Raw genomic sequence first — 22,544 nt, 5'->3', positions numbered from 1 at the left:
GGTTTCCTTTGTATACTGGTGTTGCTAATGGCTGCACGGGGTGATTTCGATATTAAATGCAAGATTACATGTGTGGTATAAAAGGGCTCTTTTGGTTCAGTGCTTTGTAAATGCTGGCTCTGCATTTTACTACCCCGACACGGAACACTTAGTGACCGGGACGCACACGTGAAGGAGGGGAGTCCTAGAGAGCCCGGAGGGGCAGCTGGGAAGGGTGCTTGACCACCATGGTCCTGCTCTCACTCCTGCCGGGGGCTCCAGAAGGCTTCCCGCGCCGAGGTACGCTACCCTGGGTTTCATTTCCTTTAATAGCTCGTTGGGGCGGAACCTTCTGGAAAGCCCTTTTTCACTTTTTCACAAAGAGTGAACACCAGCAGTACAGACCCGAATTTTGTGGACTGAAGCTGCGGTTAACGGAGCCATCATCACGCGGGATGAGCATCTGCACCCTCCCCTTGCTGCTGGCCACCAGGGGGCCCTTCGCTTGTCCCCCCCCCCCCGCCCCTTCTCTCTCTCTCTCTCTCTCTCTCTCTCTCTCTCTCTCTCTCCTCCCCAGCTTCTTGGCTGTTCATCCAACCAAGGCAGATGGATCCAAACTCCACCAGGTTTTTCTGGCATTGTACATGTTACATCTTACCTCCCCCCCATAGACGATGTCTCACACTACCTATTTACAAACATGGTATCTCTAACCCCATCAGTGGCTGTGACCTTGACATGCCCTTGTCAACATCTCACTTCCACAGCGATTCCCTTTCCATGTCTCCCTTCCTCCGCCCCCCACCCCAGCACCAGCATCTCTCTTGGCTCTGGTTTTGCCAAGAAGTCCCAGGAACCAGTTTGGTCCTAACTCTGCCCACCGGATTCGGGCTCTTTGTGTGGGTAGGATGCCGATGACTCGGTCGCCGCGGGCTCTGTCTGGTGGTGGGTCCGGGGCGCTCGCTGCTGAGGCCGGACACAGATCAGGCCACTGCCGCCCCGTTTAGCACTGATCACTGGCTGTCCACACACAGGTCCTGGCTCCAGGGACCTGGCTTGCTTGGGTCTCCATGCTCCCTTGCTCGGTCTCAGAACCTACGCCAGCCAGGTGACAGGGAGTCCCCCTCACTCCCTTGGCTCTCCGTCCTATCACGGCAGGCTCCCATCCCCCAGCTTGTCGCCCCTGCTTGCTTGGGATAAACAACAGACTCCTCACCAAGCCCAGCTGCCGCCAGGAAGCCAGCCACTGGTGAGACTCGGGGACTGAGCCACCGCCTTCTCCATCCTGCAGTGCCACATCCATCCTGGCTCCCGACACGCCACACTCCATGTGGCAGATGCAAAGCGGGTCTGTACCAAGTTCCTCTCCTGGCCCGTCACCCCTGTGACCCCACCTCAGCTGCCATGCTCTGGCCTGCCGCCTTCTTGCTGATTCTTGAGCCAACTGAGCGGCTCTTTCCTACCGCAGGGCCTTTGCACTGGCTTTTTCCCCTTCCACAAAGGGCTAGTCCTTGACCTGATCTGGGTCTCAGGTCACGTTCCCCCTCCTCGGGGAGGCCTCCTCTAACCACGCTGCCCAGCGTTAAGCAGTTGCCATGGTTGTTATCTATCCCAACACACTGAAATATTAACACCAAGAGAGGAGGAACAGCACGTTGCTCATTGGATCACCAAGGCCTGGACCAGGGCAAGCATGTAGTAGGTGCTTAGCGCACAGGTTTCTGGTGAGGTCAAAGAAGACAGCAAATGACCTGCTGCCTTACCCAGAACCCCATCTGGGGATGGACGGGGCCGGACTGGGGCAGGCCCTGACCTGCGGCCCCGGGCCCGGGCCCCACGGCCCAGCCTCCCCTGCTGGCCCTGCCCACGGACCAGGGCACGTTCCCAGGGCGCTCGCTGCCGGCCCTGACTGCTGCCCTGATTCCCCAGCCCCGTGCTCCCTGCACCGGGCTGGAAACCTGTGCCGAACACTGCCTGCGCCACAAACAAGCTTGTCAGGGCCACCCCCCAGGTGCCTCCAAAGCCGCCTCTGTGACCAGCCAGCCCCGGGGGAGGGGGCAGGGGCGAGGGCAGCCTGGCACAGCCATCCAGAGCATGGGCCCTGGAGCCTGGGTGTGAATCCTGGCTTTGCTGCCCTGTTATTCCAGGCAGGTAACCTCTATGTTCCTCATCTGTGAAATGGGAGAAGGGGTGGCACCATCCAGGGCCTTCCTGGAGCTTGCTGCCTGGCACCCAGTCCCTCTGCCTCTGGGGAGAACACCGGTGTCTCCTTCACAGAACCACCCCTGACTCCAGCTCCAAGGCTTTGCTGGCCGTTTGGGGAACAGTGCCAGCCGACCCTGCCGAGGACTCGCTTTCCGCCAGGTGGTCCTCTGAGCGTCCTGTGCATCCAGCTCTTTCATCCGGAGAGCAAACCTTCGGAGGAGGATGTGCTGCTTCTCCCTCTTGGCAGATGGAAGAATGAGGCTCAGAGAGGTTAAGTAACCTGCCTGGGGCCACAGAGCTAGTAGGTGGTCAGGCTTGTTTCCGCCAGCCTTGCTGGGCTATGGGCTGCTGGTGGCTGTCTGACCACCCTTAAGAGCCCGCCCACGCACAAAGGGCACAAAGAACATTGGCTGGAAAGATGGACGGAGGACGGCTGCTGATTTTAATCTCCTGGATGCAGCTGTGCCTAAAACCCCTCCATCTATTGAACTTTTTAGTTACACGGGTTGATGCGTACTCTTTCCCTTATTTTTTTTTCCCCCTTAAATTTATTTTTGCGAGACAAAGACAGCATGAGCAGGGGAGGGTCAGAGAGAGAGAGATACAGAATCTGAAGCAGGCTCCAGGCTCTGAGCTAGCTGTCAGCACAGAGCCCGACACGGGGCTTGAACCCACGAACCGTGAGATCATGACCAGAGCTGAAGCCGGATGCTTAACCAACTGAGCCACCCAGGCGCTCCGGACTCTTTCCCTTAAAGACGCGCTTTTAAAATCACTTGCCACCAGACATGCCTTGCCTTGTATTAGCGTGTCTTCTCCTTCAGCTGGGGTTTGGGTGGTGGTAAGAATTAATCAGATACTGGTGCCGCCCTGCCTACAGCCCCTCAGACAAACCTCTGTCCACAGCCCTGTGGCAGGGGGCACCGCAGAGGGGTGTGTAAGAACCTGGCCCCCTTGCTCCGGGAGGAAGTCGCGGAGGCTTGGGTCCAGCACTGTCCCCCAGAACGCCCCAGCCAGGAGGCACCCCCCACCCAGCCAACTTGTTTGGCGATACAATTTGGGCTCCTTCCTTTCCCATTCCCCACAGGGACCCAGCTTGCAACTAAATGACTCGTTCTCAAATCCTTATCTCAGGGCTGGCTTCCGGGGAAATCCGAACAGAGACAGTATTTACAGAGCTGGAGCGCACGTTCAGGAAGTGACAACTGTTGTTGTTATTTCTCTTCTTCCGTCTGGCCTGAGCTGCTGGGACAGGACATTCGAGCCCAGGCCTGAGGCTCGGGGAGCATGTGTGCAGATCACCAGACTGTTCCCACCACCAGGTCCCTGGGCCTGTCCCTGCAGGAAATGGGCCCTCCAGATCCCCGGGACACAGCATGGAATCACTCCACCAGGACTTGGGGCCTCCATCGGCCACTTTGCAGCTGTGGGACTCAACACCGCTCTGTGCCTCAGCCCTCGTCTGTGAAATGGGAACAATCTTTGGGTCTCCCTCAAAGGCTGTGTGTGAGGATTATAATTTATTACAAATGACATAACCAAAAGCTGATGGTGGGGCCTGGCTCGCAGTAAGTACTCAACGAGTGTGACCTCTCGTCTCATTAGGAGAGCAAGAGGCTGACTTCACCACAAACTCTTCGGTACGATTAGAATTTAGTACCATTGGCATGTATCGACATCCATATAAAGTAAAAAAATAATCATCATCTAAAAGCAAAACCAAAACTAAAATAGGTTTTCAATTATAGCCACGTCTGGGTTATCGAATGGGTGAGTAGCTGTGATGCTTGGTTTTATTTTTATTGTGTCTATTTGACCTGGGCGCAGGGAGCCCAGATATCTGGTTAAACACTACTCTGGTTTCTGAAAAGGCATTTCTGGATGAAGGTTCCATTTCAGGTGGGGAATAAAGCAGATTCCCCTCCATGGTGTGGGTGGGCCTCGTCCAATCAGTTGAAGGGCCTGGCTCGAACAAACAAGACGGACTCTCACCTGCAACTCTGACCCTTCCAGTGTGATGGCCTATGTACTGGGACACTAGCTCTTCCTGGTTCTGCCGACCCATCTGGCAGATTGGACTTTTACACACACACACACACGCACGCACACTCTATTGGTTCAGTTTCTCTGGAGACCTTGACTAGCAACACATCTAGGAAAGGTGAGCTCAGGCCTTGACAAAGAGGTAACACAGCGAAGACGCTGTCACAGCACCCCCCTGAGAGGGACCCAGGCCCAGCCTCAGCCCTGCTCCAGCACTGTCAGAACTCTTACTTGGACATGCCTTCTCCTGGTCTGGGAGCACAGCAGAGGGCTGGGGGTTCAGGTTCAGCTCGGGTCTGCTGGGAATGAAAACCTCAGCGTTGTCCTTCCGCTTGGCAGACAAATTCCTTTCCTTCTTATTACCTGTAAGAAAACAGTGGTTTATATATCAGACACGGAGCGCAAGCAGCTCCTGTCCTATCCTGCTTGGGGGTCTGTTGGTTTGGTCACTTATTCATTCAACCAATATTTGCTGAACCCCTACACTGCGCCTGGCACCGCGCTAGCTGGGAACAGAGGTGTGCACGATGCGGTACATTTTGGCAAATAAATGAAACAATCTGGGATACATTCTAGGTATAGGTTTTCAGATTTTCACATTTCTGGGGCAGAAGGAGGTTCCGGCACCACGGAGGGGCACGCAGCTGGGAGCATGGGGCCAGCAGGTGTGCAGCAGACAGCGAGAGGGCCCTGACAGGTGACCCGCATGTTACCAGAGGCATGGGGATGGCGCATTCCAGACACAGGGAACAGAGCGTGTGAACAGCGAAAGGCACACAGCTGCGCTTTCAGGCCAACACATCCCCAGGGAGGGTGCCTGCGCCGCGGGGGGTGAGGGGGGGACAGGAAACGATGCCCGATGCACCAAGTTCACCATAATTTGTAACAGCAGCGACAGAGGACTAATACATCCTATTACAGAAGAGGGCTCTGAGGTTCAGGTTGTTGGTCCAAGGTCACAGAGCTAGGGAGTGATAGAAGCGGGTTTTCGCCAGGCCCGCCTGGCTTGGAGCCCTGCCCTGAGCCTCCATATTCCCTGTCTACCACCCCCTCCTCTGGATAAGATGACCCCCTAGAACTGCGGCCCCCAGGCCTGCCTTTGCCTCTCGAAAGTCTACATGAGGATATTTTCTAGGGCTCCAAAGTATCCAGAAGCTTGGTGCTACCCTGGAGTCCTGGAGTCTTCACGGAAGGTGGCCTGGGACCCCCCTGCAGCCTCCTCGCGCACCACACTTGTCACACACTCGCCGGCCCTTTCTCTGTCCCCGGGTGCGCCAAGATCGTTCCCTCTTCGAGCCCTTTGCAATCGCTACTCCCTGCCCCCGGAATGCTGTTCCCACAGTGGCTCCCTCCATTCCCGCCCAGCCTCACCATCGTCTCCTCTGGCCACTCCAGCCGGCAAGGTCCTACTCTGACCCCCAAGTCCCCCCCCAACCTGTGTCCTATTTTATAATCTTATTAACGTTCAAGGCTCTTGGCACCGTCGTCTCCTCCTCCCTGAATTCCTAAGCTGACCCATGACCTGGCCTTTGCCTTTCCAGGTTTGGGAAAAATAACTTCTGCTTTTCTCTGTGCTGTGCATGCGCCAGCCCTCTCGCACCAGAGGACACGTGGGATGGGACAGGGCGGGCAGCCCCTCTTCCCGCTCCCCCAGAGGGCTTGCCCGCAGGGCACACGTGCCTTATCCCTCCCCTCCACTGGTGCCCTTAGTGGCCCGGCTCTGCCAGCATCTGGGATGGGGGGGTCTGCCAACTTGAGTGGGGCAGCACTGAGCGGCCAGCAATGTGGCCCTTCTCAGTTGGGAAGGTGGGTCGTTTGCTCTCCTTCTAGCAGATTCCCAAACCCATGCTCTAATTTGTTTCAATTAGGAGGGAAGAGAGTGGAGCGGGGTTACTTACTGGCTCTACAAAGCTCAACTACTGCTTTATAACTTGATCTGGCTTATTTATTTAGCCTAGTGATTAAGAGCTCGGGTTCTGGGCTCAGACACCTCCACCCCACTCTGCCCCTCCCTAGCTGTGTGACCTTGGGCATATTATCTGACCGCTCTGTGCCTCAGTTTCCCCATCCGTAAATCAAGCACAATGACCGAGTTTGCTCTGGTGTTGTGGTAAGGACTACACGTGCCATGCCCTTGGAACAGTGCTTGGCACCTGTTCGTCAGGGTTCTGCAAATGCTGGCAATTGTCATTATTGGTTTAGGGTCTGGGGCCACCTTGCAACAGGCCCCTCACCCTCCACCTGCTCCTGTCCTGCTGGGGCTAACGAAGCAGCCAGAAGCTGCAGACGAGGGGCCCTGGGAGGCAGGCATCCGCCCCTCTGTGGCTCCAGCTTAGGGAGCCCTGGCCCAGGGCAGATGTGGTCGCGGTCAGTGTGGGGCCTGCCCAACAATCTAATGGTGAAAAAATGCCAAATGTCAAGAAAGCGAAGTTCTCACTTTTTGTTTTAGGCTCCAGGGTCCCTCTCCTACGGTGCTGGGGGTGCAGCTGTTCTCTGTCTGTGGCCTGGCCTGTCAGCCCGCAAGTGACTGCTGTGCCCTCTTTCTGAGACAGGGGGCTCGCGCAGTCTCCTTACAGCCCTCCCCTGGCCTCCCCGCCCCTTGGAGAAGCCACACACCGCTGCTGGCAGTCTCAGTGCAAATCATGAGCGTGTTAACATTCTTTGAGCGCAGGGCATGGTAGCAGGTGGGCATAAAACCTCCGCAGGTTTGACCAAAGTCCCCTGGGTGGCTTGAACATGCCAGGTTGAGTGCGGGGCGGCACCGGAGGGGAAGCGCTGGTCCGTGCCCCAGCAGAGCCACAGACCAGAGGGGCAGAGAGACACCCGGGAGTCCACGGCAAGACCAGCACCATGATGACAACGACACCGCAAGAGCCGAGGAGGCCCCGACCGACCTGGCTGCACCAGGAGGGCAAAGAAGGCTTCCTGGAAGAAGTGGCCCCGGAGCTGAGGCTTGAGGGGAGAGTAGGGAGGCAGGGCTCAGGGATCTGAGGGCAGGGGAGAGATGTGGTCATCTAGACAGAGGGAGCAGTCCAGGCAAAGGTCTGGAGGCGAGAGAGCACAATGACAGCATGTCTCAGACAAATGCTCTCTTCTCTGAAGGCGTCAGCCACTGGGTGTGGACATTCCCAGGGCTGCCCATTACTGTGTCTCCCCAAAACCCATATGTTCAAGGGGCGCCTGGGTGGCTCAAGTCGGTTAAGCATCTGACTCTTGACTTCAGCTCAGGTCGTGATTTCATGGTTCCTGAGTCTGAGCCCTGCTTTGGGCTCTGTGCTGAGAGCGGAGCCTGCTTGGGATTCTCTCTCTCCCTGTCTCTCTGCCCCTCCCCTGGTCTCTCTCTCTCTCAATAATTAATTAATTAATTCTTAAAACCCCTCATATGTTCAAGTCCTAATCCCCAGGCCCTCAGACTGTGACTGCATTTGGAGACAGGGTCTTTAATGGGGTAATTAAGGAAAAATGAGTCAATTAGGGTGGGCACTAATCCAATCTGACCGATGTCCTTGTCAGGAGAAGAGAATTGGACACCCAGCCACACATAGAGGAGAGGTCATGTGATGGCACAAGGGAGAAGATGCCCATGTCCATGCCAAAGAGGGAGGCTGAAGGAGAAAACAACCTGCTGACAGCCTGACCTTGGACTTAGAGCCTCCAGCACTATAAGAAAATACGTTTCTGTTGCTATTTGAGCTCCTCACATGTTTGTGGTACTTTGGTATGCAGCACGAGCAGACTGATACACTCTGCCTGATTTCAAACATTCCCTTATTCCTCTTCCCTGAAGGTCACTCACGCTTCCCAGCTGGTTGGCCTTGACATCTGGTTCCAAGCTCGTGTCACACCCAGCTTCGAGAAGGATGTGCTCAGAAAGGAGAGGGAAGAGCAGGCACAGACCAAGACAGCTCGGGCATGGGCACAGGGACTGTGACAGGTAGGCCCCTCCCCACCCCCTCGTCAACTCTTTTCTTTCCTCTGCTTTCCAGGGTCCTCTCTGGAAAACCTCCTCCTGTGCCCAGCTGCTGTTTCTGCCTGCCCAGTGCGCTCCCCTCCTTCAAGGTTCACCTTGACTTTCCTTTGGGAACAACTGTCTGTCCATGAGGTTTGGCTGGTGGGGACCACACCCATAGCCTTATTGGCTGGATCTGGTCAATCAGGGCCACAGTGACTATTCAGAGATGTGACCCAATGCGGGTTCAAGAGCCAGGCCTGGAGCTTTTAGGAAGAAAAATCCATTTTCTGATGGAGGCATTAATCCAGTGTCTCAATTCTGTGTCTGTATGTAAAGAGCCCACCTCAGAATGGTACTAAGACACGTGAGGGCAGAGATGAGACGGAGGAAGGGAAGGAGAAGAGAAGGGGGTGGGGAAGGAGAGGGGAGAGTTCCTGGCGGCCCCGGGCTCCTCATTATCCAAGCCAATACAGCCCCTTCTGCTGAAGCCGGTACGCACTAGTGGCACGCAGACCTTGCTACACTTCCCACAACGCACAGGCTACCCCCCAACACCAACTTTCAGACACCTGCCATCTGGGACTTCAGGGTCATCTGTAGGCCTTTGGGAGCCCCTGCGTCTTGCAACTGGCAGAGAGACCTGCCGGATATGCCTCCCTGGCCTGTGAGTCGGACCACCCAGACTGAACCCCAAGTTCTGCCAGAAACACCAGTCCCGCTGTTAGACCCAGAGACGCCAAAGGCAAAGACATGCCACATAAGACGGAGCTCACTTTTGGAAGCTGGGTTAAATTCCAGCACCACGAGGGTGTCTGGGCCCTGGGGAGGGTTTCCTTCCATCTCCTGGTCACCGGGGACATCCTTCAGCACTGAGTCCCCGCTGGAAAGGACGGGGTCATCTCTGGGGTGGCCCCCCAGCACCCGCTCCTCAGGCTCAGGCTCAGAGAGCACATCTTCTTCGATAGAGTCATACTCGTCGCTGGAGCCATCCCTTTGTTTCCTTTGTCGATTGACACTACATTCCAGGCTTTTTCTTAGCTCCTGCCAAAAGTCAAGAAGAGAGGCCAAAAAAAAAAAAAAAAAAACCGAAAAAGAAAAGAAATATGTTACTTTGAGAAAAACTCATCTGAAACTAGGTCATTAGAACTAATGCACTATTTCCAGCAAACGGACTTTTACCAACATCATCTCAACACACGTGTTGTCATCGCCCTGAAGATGAGAACGGCAGGGACAAATGAGCCACTCTGTGGTCACACACCTGCGATGTCACGAAGAGTGCATGCATGCACGCGTGTGCGCGCGTGTGTGTTACAAACGTTTTGGTTTGGTCCAACCCCTGGAGTTTCTGATTTGGTGGGTCCTGCATGAGGCCTGAGAAGGTGCACATCTAATGAGGTGATATTAATGCTGGTGGGAACACACGTTGAATACGAAACCCCAAAGGCCTCCAAATGACCCCGAAATTCTAGATGGTAAAATGTCTGGCAGAGAGTTGCGGGGAGGGGGGCCCTATCCTAGATACTAAAGGATGTTTGGAAGCACCTAAGTAGCCTAAGATCTAGCACTTAACCATACCCACGTGGCCATTTTTTTCAAACATCTCCGTGAGACGGTAGACTTACAATCTAAAGGCCAAGCATAAAGCTCTATGCTTGGAGTGACCAGAAAATTGATCACCAGCTGGCCAGGATGCTTCTGACAGGGAAGAAGGCACCAGTCCACTTCCCCTGGGACAAAAATGTTAAACGGGACTCTGGGAAAACCCAGGTGTCCGGTCAGCCCAGCGACACTACTACCATAGCTCGTGTCGTCTAACACAGCTCTGAGAAAATGAGAAGCGATCAGGACTGCTTGCTGGTGTCTGTGAGTGGCCAGTTAACTCGCTGTTACTAGCGGCGTGCTGAATAAGGACTCCTCAGAGACGTCCACGTCCTAACCCCTGGCCCCTGTGCATCAGCGAGAGCTCATGGAGGCAGAGAGGCACTAGAATACTTTGATCACCTTAGATAAATCATTGTAAAAAGATGATGGTAGAAATGTGACAGACGCCAAATATGGTGCTTGTGGCGACTCGGGAAATAAGGAGTTATGGAAACCAGGGAAGGAGGGATCCCGTGAGGTGGCGGCGGGAGCCTGGCTGAACCGTGTCTATGGTTACGTGAGAAGCGGTACGTGGAACGGAGATGTGATGATGTGGCGAACTCTCAGTCTATCTGGGTTGCACAAGATGCTAAAATGAGGAGATTCACAGTCAGAGAGACATGCTCTGGAGAGATGCCTGAGCAAGCTGGATGACCTTTTGCGAGCACTTGAGAAGGATCCAAAGTTTGGCGTGTTCGATCATGCGGAGGGTTCTCTGAAGACCTGGGACTCCCGGATGCTGTCAGGCATCTCAGCAGAAGCCAGGGACAGGGAAGTTCTCCAGGAAAAGATGTGTGAAGCAACCTCTTGCCTCATGGAGGGAGTCCCAGAGATGTGCATCGGAGACCATCTGGTTTTTGAGAACGGTACTCCAGCGGAAACACTGGCAGCTGGCACCGAAAGGAAGAGACGAGGGACAGAATGCAAGAAGGCTTCGTACTCTCCAAACTCTACAGTCAGGAAGCATTGGGCTCTGCACTGACAGTGTGGAGCCTCCTTGGGATGCCCTTTCTGCCTCTCTCTGGCCCTCCCCTGCTCATGTTCTCTCTCTCTCAAAATAAAAAAAAATAGATCATGATGGCCCTTGGATACCGAGTGGAATTTGAGAGGTGGGGCCGGGGTGGAAACAGGGCACACAGATGCACAGCGGCAGGGGGGAAGGTAGAGGTGGGTGCAGAGGTGGGGACAGCAGGTGCATTTGGAGATGCATTTTGGAGGCAGAGATGACCAATGATGGGCTAGAAGTGAACAGGGTATGCGATGGTGGGCTAGAAATGAAGGGTGTACACCCTTTGACCAAGTCTCTCTGAGAATTATCCTTCAGTTTTAGAAGATCATGGAGGGATTGTTGATAATAGAGAATGATCTCAATGTGTGAGAGAAGTGGGCTCAATGGTGCATCAAGTGGGCACCAAGAGAGCCTCGAAAATGAGGTAGCTCTCGTGCCCTTACTCAGACAGCTAGGGAGACATACGTTTAAGCAAAAACAAGCAGGTTGAGAAATGCACATATAGAATACATCCAATTTTTAAAAACTGGTTTCTGTGTGTATATGCAAATATGCATAAAAAAGGTCTGGAAAAATAGGGGTGCCTGGGTGGCTTGATGGGTTAAGGTATGACTTCGGCTCAGGTGATGATCTCACGGTTTGTGAGTCTGAGCCCCGTGTCGGGCTCTGTACTGACAGCTCGGAGCCTGGACTCTGCTTCGGAGTCCGTGTGTGTCTCTCTCTCTGACCCTCCCCCACCGTGCTCAATCTCTCTCTCAAAACATTAAAAAAAAAAAAAAAAGACTGGAAAAATAGTCACCAAACTACGAACAGTGTTCTTTCTGGGGATGGCATTACGGGAACTTTCTTTCCACTTTGTTTTACTTTTTTTTTTTTTTTAAGGTTTATTTATTTATTTTTGAGAGAGAGTGTGTGTGAACAGAGGAGAGGTGGAGAGAGAGGGAGAGAGAGAATCCCAAGCAGACTCCACGTGTAGTGCCGAGCCTAATACAGAGGCTCAAACCCATGATGTGAGATCGTGACCTGAACCGAAATCAAGAGCTGGATGCTCAACCGACTGAGCCACCCAGGTGCCCCTACTTATTTTTTTAAAATTTTAAATACATATCCAATTTTGTAATTAGGATAAAATGACATATTTATATTTACATTTAAATCCTGTCCCTCGCTCTGGCAAATAAGTAAGCTCCCCCCAGGAGTGGTAGGGAGGCTGGGGTGGAGGACCCTGGACAGTCAGCCATCACCACAGCAGCTGCTCTCTATTCCAGAACAAATCCTGTCCCCGCAGAGAGCGGCTCAGAGAGCAGCAGGCAGCGGCACCTGACTCCGGAAGATGATGGACCAGTGTCTGTCTGACTTAAAATATCCAGTCGAATGGTCCAGATTTCAAAACAACAGGCCATCAGGGCGTCTGGGTGGCTCAGTCAGTTGAGCATCCGATTCTTGATTTCGGTCCTGGTCCCAGGGTCATGGGATTGAGCCCCATGTCAGTGTCTGCACTGAGCATGGAGCCTGCCTGGGATTCTGTCTCTCTCCCTCTGCCCTTCTCTTACTCCAGTGCATGCTCTCTCTCTCTCAAATAAAAAAAAAAAGAAAGAAAGGAAGAAGGAGAGGCGCCTCCGACTTCAGCTCAGGTCATGATCTCATGTTTGTGGGTTCCAGCCCTGCGTCGGGCCCTGTGCTGACAGCTCGGAGCCTGGAGCCTGCTTCTGATTCTGTCTCCCTCTCTGTCTGCCCCTCCCCGCTGATGCTCTGTCTCTCTGTCTCAAAAATAAATAAAATATTTAAAAAAAAAGAAAAAAGGAAAGAAAGAGAAAGAGACAGAAAGAAAGAAAGAAAGAAAGAAAGAAAGAAAGAAAGAAAGAAAGAAAGAAAGAAAAAGAAAGAAAGAAAGAAAGAAAGAAAAAACAGGCTACCAAGTCTACCAGGAAGAAACTCTGGGAATATAGCACCCCTGAGTCTTTTTCAGGAAATAAAACCCTCCCAAACCAAAATCCAAACCATGCAGGGTGAAATAAAAATAAAGAATATGGAGTTGGAAACTCTGGTAAAAGGTCTGACGCTAAACACGGAACCCATTTAGAGACCAAATATACACTAGACAATTATGCACACTTGGATCATGGGCCAGAATGCGCTGCTCAAAACCTCAGGCCTGAGCTGAGCTAACAAAAGCCAGAGGAGATCAGGCAGTGTGGGTGGACCCCCGACCTCATTTCCCATCGCCGCCAGTCATTTCAAGTCCATCTTAAATGGAAACACATGGAGGTTCTAAAAATGGCAATGCTGACCCGTTAATATTATTTTTCGCAATGAATTAAACCAATGAAATATTTTTCAAAATATTTAAATGTTTACATATTTATTTTGAGAAACAGACAGAGAGAGAGGGAGAAGCAGAAAGAGAGAGTATCCCAAGCAGTCTCCACTGTCCGTGCAAAGCCTGATGCGGGGTCCGAACTCACAAACTGTGAGATCATGACCTGAGCCGAAATCAAGAGTTGGCTGCTTAACCGACTAAGCCATCCAGGCGCCCCCCGACTAGATATCTTTAAAAACCTCTCTTGTGATCAAGGAATGTGAATTTCGGGGCGCCTGCGTGGCTCAGTGGTTAAATGTTCAACTTGAACTCTGGTCATGATCTTACAGTTCATGAGTTCAATGCCCATGTTGGGCTCTCTGCTGTTGGTGCAGACTCTGCTTTGGATCCTCTCTCTCTCTCAAAAATAAATAAACATTAAAAAAAAGAAATTTGAACTCAATAATTCCTCTGATTTCATTTGGCTTTTGCTTCTGTTATATTAGTGCAAATTTCAATGTCGTGATTGTATTTACAAAATACATATGAGAAAAAAGCCTAGATTCTGCAGGGCTGGTGTCTTTTTCACAAAGGAAAATAATACACTCGCTCGCCCTGGGTGAGCTAACTTTAGGAGCCCAGGCTCTTAGAATACCTGCGTGATTGGAAACCATCTGCCACAGGGACAAAGGGGAGACAGAGTAAGTGACAATCCTCCCCCGTGAAGGCCGTTTCAAAACCTTTCCATCTGGAAAGATGAGAGCCTGGGACTGGTTGCTTTGAAAACCAACCTGTCGCGGCTTCAAAGGAATACCGTACAGGGGGATCCACAGGTGGCTTTGAAGCTGCCATCCAGAAATTTCTCTGTGAACACTAACTGTAGAGCTTTGCTTTACCATCTTGTGATTTCAGTGTTCAGTGTTTAAATTTTTTTTAAGTTTCTATTTATTTATTTTGGAGAGATGGAGAGCCAGAGAGAGAGAGAGAGAGAGAGAGAGAGAGAGCGAGTGAGCGAGCAGGGGAGGGGTAGACAGAGAGGGACGGAGAGAGAATCCCAAGCAGGCTCCATAGTGTCAGGACAGAGCCAGATGTGGGGCTCGAACTCACAAGCCGTGAGACCACGACCTGAGCTGAAACCAAGAGTCGATGCCTAACCAACCGAGCCCCCCAGGGGCCCCTCCGTGTTCAGTGTTGAAAAGGTCAAGTTCACACCCTTGCAACAGATAGTCCTCTGTACAGAGAGGCCAGCGGGGAGGCGGAGGGAGGAACAGACCCCGGACCCGCAGCTAAAACGCGGCAGGGGGTTGATGGTCAGTGGATAAGTGGCTCCCGTGCCTGATCTGCCTCTTGCTGCTGGGCTAGGCAAAGAGGGGACCCGGGTGCCATAAACATGAAGTGTTGGCAGTAACAGGAACAATAACCAGAACACCAAGAGCAGCAGCTGCCAATTATGAAGTTTCTGTTGCACGCGGGCCAGCGCGCCAACCTCTCCACGCACCGTATCTCACTGCTGCCTCTGTACCTCAGCTTCCCGGTGGGTGTGCTCATCTCACAGGCTCAGGGCACCCATCTAAGTACCAGCAGAGCCCGTTCACCGCGTGCGCATGTCTATCCCCTGCTTGGTACCGATGCGTTGGAATCAAGTGCTCTCCAGAGCAGGGGACTGTCCGGCGGTTTGCATGGAATTGATGAAAGCCGCCCGTAAGAGCTTTTGACACAAAGCTGCCTTGAGGTCCCTAAATGTGCTGAAGAGCGGCTGCATGTTGGTGGATGGAGCATTAAACCTCATACGACGCTCAGAAAAGGGAACAGCTGGGTCTAAGTTCCGGGCCTGGTTCTGGGCCCGACTCCAGCCACCCTGTGTCCCCAAGCTAGTCTCTGGGCCAAAAGCACCCCCCCCAACCCTCCTAATATGGGAAAATGTGGCCTGGCGACCTGACAAGGTTGCTAAAGGGTTGCAGTGAGATAATAGCTATGAATCAGGGTTCCGTGATGGCTTTAACAGAGGTCTTGCTTTTACAGAAAACTTCAGACTGATATGACAGCATATTCACCTTCAGGTCTCAGAGCCTCCCGGTTGTGCCTACAGGAAGATCGGGTGTTTAGACCACAAAGCCATAGTGGACACTCTGACAGTTTTCAAGAAGAAGGGGGAGACTCTGGGGTGGAGGTCGCTAACCTGCAGCCAGCTCGCCCGCTCCCCACCAGGCTCCAATAACGTCCCTCCCTCGGTTGGCAGATTTGTAACACTGGGATTTGGAATGCTTGAAGTCCGGCACCAGCGTTCGTTGTAGTAATTCCCACTCACACCGTTGCCTTATATGAATCACAGTGCACATTTATATTAATCTGCCTGGGCCAGGAAGGATTTTTACCGTGCATGGAGGGGTTAATTGACTAATTTGTTTTTCTTTTCATTTACTCGTTTATTCGACAGCTATTTACTGTGGAGTATATTTATCCCAATAAGTGTGTCTGATTGCTAAATATTAGGGGTAGAGGAATGAACCAGGCAGAGAGCATGTCTGCTCTCATGGAATTTCCAATCTGGAGACAAAAACAGCCATTTTAGAAGAAATTACAAGTGCAACAGGCTTTGAGAACCCAACGCAAGCCTCAAACCTGGCAGCTCCTGGACCACCAGCTTCCCAGAATGAAATGACTTGAGCCCTAACTTGAGGGTCCACACTGTGTATTTTAGAAATCACCTTTCCTGACACCGATTCTGGCGGAACTGTGACTTGGAAAATCTGAGTCATATGTGATATGCTTCAAATACCCCTGTGCTGTTTAGTTTTTGATACTTTCCTTCTGTCCCATTCAACCTTGGATTGTCTTTTACTAATTTTTATTCAAAGTTAAATTTGTTGATGAAGTACCACGGAGTCCAGTCTCAAACATCTATCATTATGAAGAGCAAATCTATCCTTGCCTTAGGGAGTGGGATGACGTAAGGGAAAGAGCAGGGCCGGGGAGACAGAAGGGCATGGGAGGCTGTCCGCCTGCTTCCTTGGCCATGAGGCCCTTGGCAGACGCCTTGGCATCAGCGTGCCATCTCAGCATCGTCTGAGCCTACCCAGAGCGGGGGCTGGCTGCAGGAAACTGCACAGGGATGAGGGGATAGAGACAAACAATGCCGCCAGCCAACTAGAAATTTTGAGGAATGCCTGAAAGTAGAGCAGAGATTACATCGATGAATAACTAAAGGCAAGGCAAACTTCAGACCAAAACATGGGCAGTAACATTATCTAGAGAAGGGGTGGTACATGTGTCTGTATACAGCTGAGTCCAGAGTCAAGATGGAGACGAAGCCCTGGGGCATTCACCGGGAGGCTGCTGTTGGGGCTACTGACTCCTCCCCAGCATATTAAGTACAGAGGTGCTCACCCACAGCTTGAAGCCCAGAGTGTGGACTGTGGGGCAGGAAGGTCAGGCAATGCCCCAGGAAGTCACCGACCCCAAGTAGGCAGGAGCTCCTATACCTAAGGTACACAGCATCCAAGAACATGTTGCACCCCAACCTCACAATCACCACGGTCACATTACATCAAACAGAATGGGCAGAGGGAGTGGGATTCTCAAATATAAAGATGAGCAGACAGCCATGAGCAAACATTCGGGGAAAATCAACACATTGAAAGATAGGCACTGAATTTAACTAATAAAAGAACTAATATCCAATGAGAGAGAGTTAATAGAATAAATAGAGGAAAACTTTAGAATATAGAAAATTAATATCCCTAGAGAGACTTAAGAAGACATTTCATCCATGAAAAAGAAACAACTAGAAATCCTAAAAGTTTTAATTCTATGAAAAATTTTAAGAAATAAACTAAATAGCAGAAAGAGATAAGGGAAGTGTTAGAAAATCAACCCAAAGAGTTTTATAAGAACATGGTACAAAAAGACACAAATAAGGTATGAAAGAAAAATTAAGAGACTTGGAAGGATAGATCTGGGCCAATGCTTGTGCAATAGAAGCTCCAGAGAATAGAACAGACACAATGGAAGATAATAGTAGCAACAACAACAACAACAATAATAATAATAGAAAAACTTTCCAGTGCTAAAGAAAGACACAAACCTTCAAACTGAAAAGGTACACCTACCACTTTAAGTGGGACAGATATTGATACTGTACTGGATAAAAGATACGCTCTGTCAGAAAAATATTTTGACTCTATATGCACACAACAACAGTGATTTAAAATATATAAAGCAACCATAGAAAAATATAAAGGAAAATGGACAAGTTAATAGAAATCAACCAGATTAAATAAAAATTAAGTAGGATCTATTACAGTAGTTTGCTATTGAGCATAAAAATTTCCTGTAAGTCTTATCGAAAATGCAGTTTTCAAACAGTCCATCTCCCACTCCCCCTAGATCCAATTCTGTATCTCTGAGTGGCAGATTTCACAGTTTTAATAAGCAGTCCAGAGGATTCTGATATAGGTGGTCTGGGACTATGAAGACTCCCCAGGTTAGATAATTCAATGAGTAGCTTGATTTAATAGATACATTGAGAGGCACCTGGTTAGCTCAGTCGGTTAAGTGTCCGACTTCAGCTCAGGTCATGTGGTTCATGGGTTCAAGCCCTACATCAGGCTCTATTCTGATAGCTCAGAGCCTGGAGCCCACTATGGATTCTATGTCTCCTTCTCTCTCTCTGCGCCTTTCCCATTCATGCTCCGTGTCTCTCAAAAATAAATAAATGTTAAAAAAAATTTAAATAGATACACTGAGAACTTTGTACCAAAAGAAAAAGAATTATTATTCTTTTGAAAGATCATGGAGCACTCATAAAAATTATCTGGTAGACCACAAATGAAAACCTCAAAAACTTCCAAAAACCAGAAACCAAACAAGCCATCCTCTGATCTTAATGTAGTAAAATTAGAAACTAACACAAAGCACAGCAAAACAACAACAACAACAACAGATTAAAAAAGCTATTTACTTAGAACATTTATGAAAACTTTTCTGAATAAAAAGGGAACCCTCTCCACCCCCAATCACAAACGAATTAGAAATAAATGACAATGAGGACACTATGTACATAGCAAAATTAGGAGGATGAGGACAAAGCAGTGTTTGGAGGAAAATGTATAGACTTAAAATTGTTATATTAGAAAACAAGACGGCAAACAAATGAATTAAACATTTATTTAATAGATTGAAGTTATAAAGTGGAGGTGAGGAGAGAACCAAAGCAATAAATTAAACCAAAGCATTTAGGGAAAGAATCAAGATAAAAATAGAAATGAACCAAAATAGAAGCCAATAGATAATGAGTGAATGAATAAGTAAATGATGAAATAAAGTATACATGCTCAATAAAACTAACGGGGCACAGTTCAGCAAGGGAGGTGGAGAGAGCCTTTCATGTTTTACTCATTCTGAATCGACTCTTTTCGAATGAGAAGGCACTCATGTATTAGATGTTATATTAAAAATACAAAATAATGTAAAAATATCTAAGAAATCCTAAGTAGGCTATAAATGCAAGAAGTAAGTGACATTATCGATTCCAATAGTGATGCAGAGGTTGGTTATTCTTTACTTTGATTAAGATGGAAAAAGATGCTTTAGTCACTCGGATGCCCTCTGGTGTCTTCACGTACAGAAATGCTCTATCAGGTGAAAGAATCACTACGTCTCTCGCTTCTGGACCTGCATTTCACGGGCAGCTGATGCTTGCTCAGCCTCATTCCACGTGAATCATTCATGTTCCTCTCTGAATAATTCCTGCACTGCTAGCCTTGTGCTACCTGACCCTCCTGCCCAGGACCCTGCCTGATGCCATCAGCCAGGCTGTCTTTCGGTCTCAGCTGTCTAGTTGGGCATCTCTGGGTGCATTCAGGGCACCTTGTCCCCCGCCCCCCAACACTGATGGCTCTGAGCGCCAGACAGGCTAACTCAAGTGTCATGAGAACAGAGAAAGAGCCCTACCTCCTCTCCTCAGGAACAAAGCTATCCAAACCGGAAGTTGCAAGCTGGCAGTCTCGGGCCAAATCCGGCCGGCCATATATTTCGTTTGATCTTCAGAAAATAGGGAGCTAGTTATCAACATTAAAAAAAAAAAACCAAACTGGGAGAAACTGAACACAAAGAAGCCCAGACACCTGACTTCTCTTAAAATTAGAAAGCCCGGTACCCCCGGGTCCCTTTGTCCATGTGACGGCTGAGCTGCATCAACAATGTTCTCTACATCCCCACCGCTCCCCGCCTGGCCCTGACACCCAGGCCAAGCGCTGTGCGTGCAACTTGCCTGCCTCACTCCTGTCATTTAAAATAGTCATTTCAGGGGCCCGGTTGGTTGAGTGTCTGACTTCGGCTCAGGTCGTGATCTTGCGGTTCGTGAGTTCAAGCCCCGCATTGGGCTCTGTACTGACAGTTCAGAGCCTGGAGCCTGCTTCTGATTCTGTGTCTCCCTCTCTCTCTGCCCCTCCCCAACTCACATTCTTTTTTTTTTCTCTCTTTCTCTCTCAAGTAAATAAACATTACAAAATTAAAATAAAATAAAATATTCATTTCAGTTGGCATCATATGCCAGCAATCCCAGTATTTCAGGATCCAAACTCCATCCCCCAAACAAATTCTTCTACCACAAGCAGCACAAGAGTCTTTGTCAGATTATGTGCTGGATTCCAAACTCTGACTCATAGTTTAGAAAATACTGTCGCTGGGATGTGATGACTGCACTCAGCCTGTGTGGGCTGGCCAGAGCGCCTAATCAATATCCACACCACCCCCTCATTCACTGACTAAATCAGCCGATGACTCAATTCACTTGATTTATGAAGATTTATTTGCAAATGAACTCTAGACCGGGCACTTTTCTGGGGACCAGCGATACAGCAGGCAGAGGCAATGCACGTCTCTGCAATCACGAAGCTTACATCTTGAGCTTGAGGGAGGGGTATTGGGAGCTCTGAGTATGTAACTTTCTTACCACCTACGGAAGAGTCCCCAGGGTGAGTGGACACTCCATGAATATTATGTAACCTCTGCTCCTGTGGATCCTGTGATCAGGAGCAGAATTTTCCTATAAACTCCATCCAGGCTTTACAATGTCAGAGCTGACAGGCATAGGAAATATCTAATCTACCCCTTCTTGCTGAATGAGAGGAAAAAGGGTTCTGAAGAAGCGTGACCTGGCCAGGGCCCCAAAGTGTGTGTAAAGCCCAAAACCCCCTCCCGAGGCCTGCTGGATCTCAGCCACTAGCCCCTTTTACTCTGTAAAACAGGAGGCACGAGCTCCAACATCTTCGGATGACGTAATGTAGCATAAAGTGGCAATGTGAGGCTGAGTGTCGCACATTAGGGCGTGGTGGGGATGGGGGCAGAGGGGAGAGTGCGTGCTTGGAATAAGATTTTCTAATTCAGAAGAAAACAGGACTTCCGGGAAGGATGGTAGAGTAGGAGGACTTTAAGCTCACTTCGTCTCACCGATACCGCTAGACAACACCCACCTCTGTGTAAGGAACCTGGAAAACATGACCCGAAGACTGGCAGAGCAGCTAAATACAGAGAAGAGGCCACATCAAAGAAGGGAGGAAGGGCAGAGAACGTCAGGGGCTAAACACACCTGCAGGGCTGTCCGTGGAGTGACTGAGGGAGGGACACTGCAGGTGCAGCGAAGGGAGAGAAACAGACCGTCACCCCAGGCACCCCAAGTGGGGGTACCCGCACGGGGAAGATGAGTCCCCATAGCATTCGGCTTTGAAACCCAGAGGGGCCAAACCTTGTGAGTTCTTATAATCAGTGAGACTTCACACCTGGAACTTTACAGCTCTGCGGCTCAGCTCTGGGAGAGCCAAGAAGTCGAGGGGAAACTGCATTCCCGTCCTTAAGGAGACAGCACAACAAACACGCTTGTGCAGACACAGTGCAGAAGAAGCCGTCTGAAAAATGCCTGGGGTGTACCTGAGGGAGCCTTGTTTATTGATCTCAGAGTGTGTGCGAGAGGGGCAGGGACCTTTTGGAGACTTCTCCAGGGTCTAAGTCCCATTTCCCTCCCCTGACATCAGCCTGGACATGCGGATACCTGTGGGAAGAGCCCAGTGCCAATGATTCCCATGTAGCTTGCTAACAGCATGCCGGCCCTGGCCTTCTGCCGACAGGCCCCCTCCAGTATGCCCTTGGCCAGAACCCATCCAACGTGTTGCCACAAGCCTGGAAGTGTGCAAACAGCCCCACAAGGGGCTAGTGGCACTAAAAGTGACTCCTGCCTCAGGGGTGGGGCAGGGGGAGGGGACGGTGACCACATATACCACTCCAACTGCAGACCCAGCAGTGGACTTGGGGCAGACATCTGGTCTGACCACAGGCCTTGCCCACCAACGAAAGCTTCTTAGGGGACCACACAGGAGAGCGTCCTGTCGTGCAGTGCTACTGTCACTGGCAAATGCCTACTCTGACTCCGCTCAAGCCCAAGGCAGCCCCACACGGGCCCACTAACACCACAGGGAACGAGCCGTGCCCTCATCAGGCAAGGACAACCACTGAAGATGACCAGACTGACGGAACCAGTGGCTCGGTTACAACGGCCGGGGCATGGAACACAGAGGAGACACCCTGGAGCACCAGCTTCCAGAAAACAGGGGACATTGAGCCGAGGGTCACTACTACAGGACCTCTTCTTCATGAGGCCACTACTTTCAAGAGCAGGAGATGTAGCCGAGTTTCATAACACATGGAAACAGACACAGAGAGACAAAATGAGGAGATAGGGGAATATTCCCAAATGAAAGAATGGGACAAAATCATAGCAAGAGACATAAATGGAACAGAGATAAGTAAGATAAGCCTGGTAGAGAATTTAAAATAATGGTTCAAAAGACCCTCACTGGATTTAAGAGTGGAAGACTTCAGGGAGACTTAACGAAGAGATGGCAAAAATGAACCAATCAAAGATGAAGAGCTGAGTAACTGAAACTAAAAATACACGAATAAGTAGGAGACTAGAAGAAGGAGGAGAATGGATCAGCAACCTAGAGGACAGAGTCATGGAAAGTAATCAAGGTGAACAGGAGAGAGAAGAGAATAACAATAAAAACTGAAAACAGATTAAGGGAACTCAGCAACACCATCAAGCATAGTACCATTCATAATATAGGGATCCCGGAAGAAGAAGAGAGAGGAGATTTATTTGAAGAAATAATAACTTGAACACAGGAGAAAAACAGAAATCCAGATTCAGGAGGCACAGAGAGCCCCCAACAAAATCAACCCAATGAGGTTCACACACAGTAATTAGGGGCACCTGGGTGGCTCAGTTGGTTAAGCATCTGACTCTCGATTTCGGCTCAGGTCATGATCTCGGGGTTTCGTGGGTTTGAGCCCCACATCGGGCTCTGTGCTAGCAGCGTAGAGCCTGCTTGGGATTCTCTGTCTCTCTCCTTCTCTCT

The 22,544-nt window shown here is 50.4% G+C and overlaps 1 protein-coding gene across 2 annotated transcripts in view; it reads right to left on the bottom strand.

Annotated features, from left to right (window-relative positions):
* The window catches only part of KIAA0556 (KIAA0556 ortholog), a 184,340-nt gene that overhangs the window by 79,288 nt on the left and 82,508 nt on the right, over positions 1-22,544 (bottom strand). For both annotated transcript variants that reach the window (XM_029946662.1, XM_029946663.1), the window contains 2 exons: positions 8,953-9,220; positions 4,459-4,590 (listed from right to left, as the gene is read on the bottom strand). In XM_029946662.1, the coding sequence (XP_029802522.1) occupies positions 4,459-4,590; positions 8,953-9,220 (400 nt within the window). The remainder of the gene's footprint in view (positions 1-4,458; positions 4,591-8,952; positions 9,221-22,544) is intronic.

This window comes from Suricata suricatta, chromosome 8, assembly GCF_006229205.1.
Source record: "Suricata suricatta isolate VVHF042 chromosome 8, meerkat_22Aug2017_6uvM2_HiC, whole genome shotgun sequence".
NCBI lineage: Eukaryota > Metazoa > Chordata > Mammalia > Carnivora > Herpestidae > Suricata > Suricata suricatta.
This window is presented reverse-complemented; position numbering and strand designations above follow the sequence as displayed.